This window comes from Azolla caroliniana, unplaced genomic scaffold, assembly GCF_043228905.1.
Source record: "Azolla caroliniana isolate FFs.n. ecotype wild unplaced genomic scaffold, voAzoCaro1.0.p SCAF_4, whole genome shotgun sequence".
Classification (NCBI taxonomy): Eukaryota; Viridiplantae; Streptophyta; class Polypodiopsida; order Salviniales; family Salviniaceae; genus Azolla; species Azolla caroliniana.
The window spans coordinates 3,437,097-3,446,829 of record NW_028230439.1 but is presented as its reverse complement, the minus strand read 5'-3'; the positions used below and the strand labels follow the sequence as shown (position 1 = coordinate 3,446,829).

At 35.8% G+C, this 9,733-nt stretch overlaps 1 protein-coding gene across 3 annotated transcripts; it reads right to left on the bottom strand.

The window, feature by feature from the left end:
- Positions 1-670: 670 nt before the first annotated feature.
- LOC147864842 (uncharacterized) lies at positions 671-4,739 on the bottom strand. 3 transcript variants are annotated; one of them, XM_087319017.1, is made up of 14 exons: positions 4,561-4,737; positions 3,392-3,482; positions 3,193-3,277; positions 3,026-3,110; positions 2,878-2,947; positions 2,691-2,760; positions 2,542-2,587; positions 2,183-2,426; positions 1,849-2,060; positions 1,694-1,768; positions 1,483-1,552; positions 1,293-1,373; positions 1,016-1,095; positions 671-917 (listed from the first exon to the last, which is right to left on the bottom strand). In XM_087319017.1, exons 1-14 carry the CDS (start codon positions 4,692-4,694, stop codon positions 839-841), a joined length of 1,422 nt encoding a protein of 473 aa, XP_087175143.1. In that variant the 5' UTR covers positions 4,695-4,737; the 3' UTR covers positions 671-838. The 3 variants fall into 3 exon arrangements, with proteins under 3 accessions (XP_087175143.1, XP_087175141.1, XP_087175140.1); XM_087319015.1 differs by having other exon boundaries at positions 1,285-1,373; positions 3,193-3,482; positions 4,561-4,739; XM_087319014.1 differs by having other exon boundaries at positions 3,193-3,482; positions 4,561-4,738.
- Between the last annotated feature and the right edge of the window lie 4,994 nt (positions 4,740-9,733).

Genomic DNA, 9,733 nt, shown 5'->3' with positions numbered 1-9,733 from the left:
TAGAGATTTGTTCTAGTCGGTGACGAGAGAAATCATAATCACTATCAAAAGCATTTCGGTGGTCACAATTCCATCATTATACTTGGCACCACTCAATCTAGTTTCTTTATTAGAATGCAGAAAGAAGATTATATAATGATAGCATTTAAAACCCTTCTACAAATGGAAAGCTCAAATAACAGCTCGCGTAACACTCATAATATGAGAGGATACCAAACCCTCACATAAATGAAAAGCTGGTACTTCCAATGGCAACATTCACAAAATCACGGTTATAATATACTTGCCTTACTTTGGTCATGATGTTCCACTAAGCTATTATTTGAGTCATGATGTCTGCTGCACCGACTTGATCACAAAATCACTCAATAAAACAGGAGACCATTAAGCAAAACCAGATCATTTAGAACCGTGAGTACAAAGTGATGAGACATACTTGTAAGCCCTTAAAATTCATCATCCCTTAGGTTCATTTTTTAAGTAGGTCTTTAAGAATTTATTTTGGTTCCTGATTCATTGACTAGACATGGATATTTATGAATCCAATATCATGATTAGAACCACATACATGAAACCGGATCATATATAACAGAGCAATCAAACTGCCATATATTTTTCCAATAAGTAAATCAGACAAATACCTTAAACCGACAACTTGAGATTTTCCAAATAGAAAATAAAAAAACAAGCACGAATTAGCAATGATGTGTACAAAGCTCTCGGAGTTTCTCTAAAGATTTAGGTACCCCTCTTTTAAAGACAATATACATATATATTTATTGATTCTCAAAATTTTGAAGGGTTCAATATATGGTGGAAAATAAATTATGTACACAATTTACACGTCATACACTTGCATTCGCTCCACTATGTGTACACGGCAGACAGGGCAGCTTTTACACCTCTCTGAGCAAAGACTGGATAACAAAAATAAAAAATACAAATATGAATTTTATATAATATGGGTAAATGATATGTACATTGATTAAGAATCTGTTCCTATGGTAATGCTTACGTGCATAGTACTCGATGCTTGCAAGGTAGAAGGACAATTGTAATATCCCTCTCAAAGCATACTCTGCACAACACCTTCTCCTGTGATGGAAGCCAAACATTTCCTCTCTCAAGTAAGAAAAATACTACTTGAATCATCATGTCAAAACCCCCTTCTGATGCAGAACTACTTTAAATAATTGTGTAAATACTTGGATGGAAAACTACTTGAATCACCATGACAAAACTAGTTGGATAAAAATTACTTGTTAGGCAAATCTGTACACACACATATTTACATTTTGGAGACGATGGAATGCTTCCTGCTGAACTTTTGTTCTTTCGAACTGCTCCTCTAATGCACCTTGTAATCTCCACACCTTAAAAATAGCCAAAAGTAAAAACTTGTGATCATCTAAGCCAAAGCATCAGGGCATCAATCAATACAATACTCTCAATGGTAATAATCTATTATGATTAATTTTTCACCTCCTCCGCTAAATGCTTTCTAGGCAGTTTCTTCACTACTTGTGGAGGAAACCCAGCAAAGGTATTATACCTGATGAAAAGAACAGATGTGTAGATACATAAGAATAAGACAATAAGAACTTGAAAAACTACAGATTTTCATGGTATATTTAATCATTTATAATATACATATATAAAAATATAACATTTATTTATTTATTTATTTACTCACTCTAATGTGTTGGTGTCCCCAAGACAGGCTCGCTCCTCAGAGCTACATCCATCGATTGACCACCAACCAAACAATCTGAAAACAAATGCTGATAATTAAGATTTCTCAAGTCTTTAGGAGTTCACAGAAATTTAAAAAGTTACTTTTTCCCCCACCTAGACCCATGGTCAAGAAAACCACAAAATTCCTTCACATGACTGAAATGTGGAAAGACCTCCTCCCTGATTCCATCATGATTTGATTTTACCAGCAACATGAAATTCTCAACCATTTTCACAAAATAGAAGCATATAACTACTCCTTGAAAGACGAAAATCGGTACGAACACAACCACTACAGGGATATTTTTTACTTGCTTCGGAGTCCCCTAAGAAGAGAAGGAAAAAGATAAAAACCAAACAAAACAATGAATGACTTGCAAGGGGGAGAAAAAGAGAATGAACTCGGAAAGATAAAAAAAAGACAATTCTTTCAGACATAAAACACCACCTCTAACTTCATGCAAAGTAAAATCTGGAATAAGATCACTGGTACTTTCATGAAATGACCTCCTATGTTCTCCAAGCCACACAAACCTTCGTCAACTTCTTCGTTAGCTTCACCTTCCGAAGATGTGCTTGCTGAACCTTGCATTATATACGCCCTTTCTGACCTACGTAATGGTAATCCTTCCTCTTGAATCAAAGGATTTGACCACTTTGTACACACCAGGAACGCAAAGCCTTCGGCAACCCTGATATTCATCAAATATTCCACATATGAATGCAATAAACAAACTTCACAATTTATTACAAGCACTTCTTTCAGATTTACAAGTTGGAAAAAACAAAAATATTAAGAAGATTTACCAAAAATTAATAAATAAGTCCCACCATCCGAGAGCTTGTATATCCCCTGGAAAAAGCATTTAGTAGGTTTTATCAAGTACTCATCATAGTTTGTAATCATATGATTTCCTCTTTTAAAGATATTATCTACCCTGAGAGTTTTATCATACCACCAAGCTTTAGAAGGGTAAATACTGTGGCAGCTATGAAGAATACCATTGATACTGCAACCCAGAAATGCTGTGGCATAGCATAAACCATTAGAGTATGTATATATGAAAAGAGGTTTAAAGCTTACGATACTATATCTCTATAATAATGACAACAAAGTGCAAATATAGAATCAAAACTACTTACTGGGAGAGTCTCCCATATCGCCTCATCAGTCATGCTCTCTTCATCTCCTGGCATCAATGCCTTACACATCCTGGTCAAGAAAAACATAATTATTGTCAATGTATTGCCAGAAGTTTTAACATCTTCCAAAATTTGAAAGGAATTTTACCTGAAATTATCGATCAGAATAATGCTTTCCAGAATCAAAATAGGAAGAAAAACTATTTTAAGACTGAATGTAGAATTAGCATCACCTGCCATCAACTTCTCTCTTTCACTCCAGTTATCCCATCAAAAAGTATATTGCTTGCTTATTCCATCACAAGAGGAACTCACCATTGTGGGTGTCAAGATAAGTACAAACCAACACTTCAAATGCCAAAAGAAGAGGGATAGCAACAACTGCATGGCAAGGGGCCCACTGTGGCATAAAACTGCATGTCAAAAAAACACATTTTGGCGTCTTCCACACGTACAAAGGAAAAAGATTGCAAATTTCATCATGCTTATAGAAAACAATGCTAGAAGGATTCACATGACGGTCATGGGGAGCACAAGGTGCGGGTAAAGAAAATCGTCCTCGAGCGACAATCGCATGGAAAACCCATAGTGGCACAAATATCCACCTGTAAAGAAAGAAATATCCTATGTTGTCAACCATCTTTAAAATGAATCGAGATTTCATTTGTTAAAATTCTTGAACCCATCAGGATTTCTATATCCCTGGGTCACAGTGACATGATAATGAAACATGATGCAGTTTAGAAATTTCACTTTTTTCTTGATTAAAGCATTTTAGAACACTAACATGAATAAGGGAGTTCAGTGTGCAATAAAATTCTTGATATGCACTAACAGAGTACAAAGCTACTGAATTCTACACTTTAAAAAAGTATTTCAACAAATCAAATAAAGATGTTTTGGGTTCTCATGCCAAATATACCATGCTTCAGTATCTTACCATGAACTTTGAGCTCAATGAGACTATATTTTAAAGGGCACAAAGGCTCCATATACCAAGTATCTTACATATTATTGCCATACACTAAACACATTGGTGATATTTCATCTATGATTTGGTTATTTGTGTTGGATGAAATTTCTGAAATTAATATGAATGGAGATAACAATCACTTCAAACATGATTATAGGAAAGGACAAGGAGTCAAACTTATTCATGAAACATCCCAATCTGGGGACAAATTTAGCCATTAATGAACCAAAATTCATCAGTGGAATTCGAGATATGCATCATTATTTTGGTTATCTCGGAACAAAGTAGATTGTTATGAAGGAATTTTCAAGCACCAATATCAATGGAGACCAATAAGTAGGATATCAGGCATTCTCAATATTGTAGGTGCCCTCACATTATTTTTAGAACATGGCAAAATGGGCCCTTACGTGAATATCACAGATATGTGTGTGTGTGTGTGTGTGTGTGTGTGTGTGTGTGTGTGTGTGTGTGTGTGTGTGTGTGTGTGTGTGTGTGATCAAGGTAAAGGTACTGTTCCTATGTTGATAATGGTGCAAATTTTCTCAGGTAAAAAAAATACACGTATATGTTCAAGTATGTATATGTACAATGCATATATAAAATGTTCATACCCTTGATTGCCAGTGCAGCAAAATTTCCCCAAGTTATGAAATATTGAGCCATTGAAAGAAGAGAGAAGTTAAAAAAGGGGACTTTAAAGAGCATACCACCAAGAGAGTGCGATCTGAGAGGTAATCTTTGCGACCAATAGGGCAGTGAAGCAGATGAGAGAAGAGTGGGCGAATAGAGCCTGAAAAGATCTCCTTAGGCGAAACCTGCCAACAAAACTCTGGCTTTGCATCTCCGATCCTGGTGTTCAGAGCTGATTCTTTTCCAGAGAAGAGGATGAAGCTAAAATCCTTTACATAAAGGAAAACAGGGGAAAAAGAAGGAAGGAAGGTCTTTCTTTGAGAAAGCTTTGGTGGGTTACTACATAATAAGTTATAAAGTCTATAACTATGATATCTATCTATTATCGAGTAATACATAGATAAGAAAGGGGGGATATTTGTTTGATAAGCCTTGCTGGGTTTTACTCTTAACAATCGGCAACTACCACAGCTTAACGGTTTAAACAGTTCGGGTTCGGGTTCGGGTTCGGGTTTTTTTTTTTAATGGTTCAGTTCGGTTTCAACAGTTAGAAACCACGGTTTAAATGTTTTAACGAAATTTCTTTATTTTTTTATTTATAAATTTTAAAAAATTGTTTCAAAACAATCTTTTTCATTTTCATGCCTTATTCTCACATTTTAGGAAAATCTTTAAAATTTTGAAAATTTAAATAATGAAATATTTTTAATTTTGACCTAAGCTAAAAACCGAAACCGCGGTTTTACCAATTTAATGGCTTAACGGTTTGAAGTTTTTTTACTGGTTTGGTTAAACGGTTTCGTGGTTCGGTTCGGTTCAGGTTTCTAAATTTGCCGATTGTTAGTTAGTCTGATATTTATAGAGCAATAGAGAGGTGCAAATTTTGGGTTTTGAATCCAAGACATAATGCTAGTAGTGTATCAACTTTCCACTAAGTTACGCTAATTATGAGAGAGAGAGAGAGAGAGAGAGCTTTTGCTACTCTTATAAGTTATGCCCACAAACAAAAAGAAGATGAAAGAGAGAGACAATAGAGCAATATTGTGTCCCCCCAATAGTCGGAAGATCTTCTGTGAGGGGTAGATAGATAGATAGATAGATCGATATTTTTGGCGTCCATAAAGAGGCCGATATTGAGCCATAAGACGTGAGTACAAAGGTTATCTTGATGTGTGTTTCCTTCCCTAAGAAGGAATATTCATACTTTGAAGCACCAAGTCTCGATATGCGAATAAGGCATACATATATGAGCTCAACCTTATGGGTGTTCCCTTTAGTGTGATACTCAAGTCATTAGCCCCTCTTAATATATTATCATAGCTTTCGCAAATTGCACTATGTGCAGAGCATGTAAAAAGCAAGTGATATTCATCCTCCACATAACCCTTCCTTGCATATCTTACGTGTCTCTATATTTGGCTGATTTTGATTTCATAATGCAACTTCAATACCTAGGTTGTGTGATCGAGTGCAAAGGAGTGTTAGGGCCCTACGAGAGTGAATACTCATGTTAGTAATGAGGTTAAGGTTAAATACAATCAATAGGCCTTCTTGCCTTATATAGAACCCAACATTCAAGATTGATGTTTGCAATGTAATATTCTAATTTTGTCCTTTAAGCATATTTCTGCTTCTTCCTTAGTGGGTCCATTAATCATTCCTCAATAACTACATACTTCATAACATCACTTGAAAGCTCTAAGAGATCTTCCGCATCCCATCTTTTGAACCATTTTTTGATGTCAACTATCCAACTGGTAAGAATTGCTTCGAAAATCTCGAACCTCCAAGGCTCATGTGTGTTATAAGAAACGGTACTACATGTCCAAGACTCTCGTTGAAACAAGCTAGCTTATCATCTCCCTCTCTCTCTCTCTCCTCTCTTGTGTGGTGTGGCCTTGGAGGGTCAAGATTGAAATCTTGTTGATGTGTGTGTGTGTGTGTGTGTGTGTGTGTGTATTCGACTAATTCGCACCCCCTCTTTCAGAAGTGATAATTGGTGATGGACTTCCAAGATTTGTTTGAGTTGTTCCACATTTCAAATTATTAACACATCCCATTAGACCTTGTAACAAATTGGGCAATCATTGCTTTGTTATTTATGGGGTTACCTAATTATAGAGAGTGTGGAGTGGGCCATGTATGCACACACAAACATTATGCATGTATGTGGGTGGAGGTGCACACCAACATTATTAGAGATCTAGGTACTAAAGTAAGCTTAAGATAAGGATAAACTAATGATAGATAGAAAGGAGAAAGAGAATGAAGGGTGTCGATCCACCCGACCACCCCCGAGCGAAGGGATCGAGACGGACTCGAGCCTCGATCGGCGTCCCATACCACCGTCGTGGCGTCGAGTCGTACCTGGTGCTGGCGCGCTCGCTACAAGAGTTGACCCACCACAAGAGCAGAGTCTCGATGTAGTCCAAAGATGATCAAATGAGGGTAGCTAGGCCTCTTATTTATAGCGATACCCAAGGCCCCCAAGCAAGTTCACACTTGACCTAATGGGTTGTCTCAATCCCGAGGATTAAAAGTAATCCTCCCCTTCTTTACACTCTCGTTTAACCCTCACACTTATCCACGTGTATAGAATACTACGGTAAATTCTCACCACGGGATATTAAATGGTCATGCCCGTAACAAACATAGAGATACAAGAAGTCATGACATTGTTCGCTCTTTCTAAATAACCTTTTGCATGACAAGTTGGTTGCATTATGTTAACATGGTGTTAAGGAAGATGAAGAAGGATAACGTCTCAAGGTCTTTATTGTGGTACAAGCATTAAACATAACTTTTTGCTTTTGTGAATGGTTAGTAACAACACTCCAATGTGTGATCAACAAATACAATTGCAATAATTTTTTTGAAGTACTTATGTATGTTAAAACCAACTTTATTGAGAGAGACGATTTTCATAAAACTAAATGTGATCTATGCATCAAAATCTGGAATAAAGTTGATATTACAAACACTACTAATAATATGTACCCATTGATAAAGACCACAATTGGACTCCATCGAAGATTCTTGTGAATTATATGAAAAACAACAAATGTATAATGACATATGACAAGGCTTATTCATTCATTTCGCACATTGTATAATAGTTGTTAAACTTCCATTTGTGATAAACCTCCCTCACCTTTGAGCTCTACATACATGCATTGTAGATGATTACATTCCCCTATTTCACATACTATTAAAAAAGTAGGTATGGATGAGTTTACCCATAATTGTTTGAACACGTACAAACGTGATTAATCAAGCAATTTAAATACAACAACTGATGCTCAACAATATTTTCCATTTAAACATGTGCGTTGCTCAATATCATGGTCTGTCAACATAATTGTCTTACTCAATCATCATACCATATTGTATTATACAAATTATGGTTGACAAAATTATGCCTATTGTTGACTATCCATTATTGAAGATGTAAAGAAAACATACCATATGTTTATTGATCAAAACATGTGGATGTGCACCATCTTTGATCACAAAATGTTTACAAAAAACATGAGATTCGTGGTATGGTGTGAATTGTCCCAAGTAAGACATGATAATGTTACTTGAAAAGTGTAACATCCTTGTTTTGTTTATTTTCCTAAAGACAACAAGACACACTTTCATCGTGTTTAAAAGAGGGAGCAAACAGACTAAAAATTAACCAAACTAAATGCATGTTTTTGTAACACGTCATAAATTCTTTTATGGGAAACCTTTAGTAAACATATTGTGTGGCATGCAACTAGAAGCAGAGATTCGTGTAGTGCAAACAAATGACAAAATGTGGGTAAACCATTTTAGAAGTGAAAATTACATGTTGCAAGTATATGGATATTCTTGCAACATGTGTGTGTGTGTGTGTATATATATATATATATATATATATAACGATGGTGTGTAGGTAAAGCTCGTGCTTTGAGACCTTCAAGGTTAAGGGCATGTGTCTCCAATATTGAGTTAGATGTTGTACTCATTAGACAATATATCCATTTGAGATATTGAACACAAATGATGTACTGCCCAACTTGGCTTGATTTTTGAGATTCCATTAACATAAGTTATGAAAATGGTAGCATCGTTAGTAAATCGTTGTGCTAACAAAGGCATAATGACTTGACATGAATGAACATGTGTTGGTGTGTGAGAATGAGGGGATGGTTTAATGAAAATGAAAGATAACATGTTTCATCACTCCCCTTTTTCTTTTTCGCAACCTAACCTCTTATTGTAGAGAGGATTTTTTTATTTTTATTTTTTTTTGGGGGGGGGGGGGAGGGGGGTTATGAACTATAATCATGGATTGGGGGTTATTTCTTAGTAATGATATAGGAAAAATGTTTGACACCAAAGTATGTGTGGTTGGGGAACATGTTAGCTTTAATGTGATAGTAACATTTCTAACAATAGCAAGAGAGATTTTAATCACGCTTCCGAATTATAAAACATTAGACTCCTAGTATTTGTCAAAAGTGATAATTAGAATTTGCCAAATTTAGTAAACTTGAGATTGATATACAAGAATCTCTTAGTTACTTACAACATATAACTTTCCCTTTACGTAATGAAACGGAACTTTATTGAAGAATTGCAACAAGGTGATAAAAACAATGAAACAAGAGGATTCATATCTCATTCTCATTTAGCAAGGATGTTATTACAAGGAAGGCATATATAAGACTTTGAATAATTCAGTGGGTCTAAAAGTGACTAGAAACGTTCATGGTGTAATTGAGGAATCAATCGAGGTTGAGGCCGTAAAGGTATGGCTAAAGTTATGCATCGACACAAGCCTTTAGTGTCACGGAAGAATATGGTCCTGGTTAAAGTAGGTGTTGGACACTTTAAAGATCAAAATTTGTCAATACTTATGTTCCCATCATATGTATATGTTGCATAAAAGCCGATATGACCCACTATACTTATCTCGATACAATAACAACAAGATTTCTTGAGATCAAGTGTATAAATACATATAAGTAAAATCGACCCATCGTGGTTGGAGTATCATCATGATATCTCATTCCTGCCAATGTGCTTTTGAGGTTTAGTTTCTCGGGCGGTACAAAAGCAGTTCTTGCGATCTCTAGAATTTTTACACATGGTCATGTACATGTGATTCAAACTACACATTTGAAATACCTTTCACAAAAACAATGCACTACACTTGCATGGTCGAGTTTGCGTGCAAGCACCAATTGAAGACGAACACTCGAAACACACACACGCGCGCGC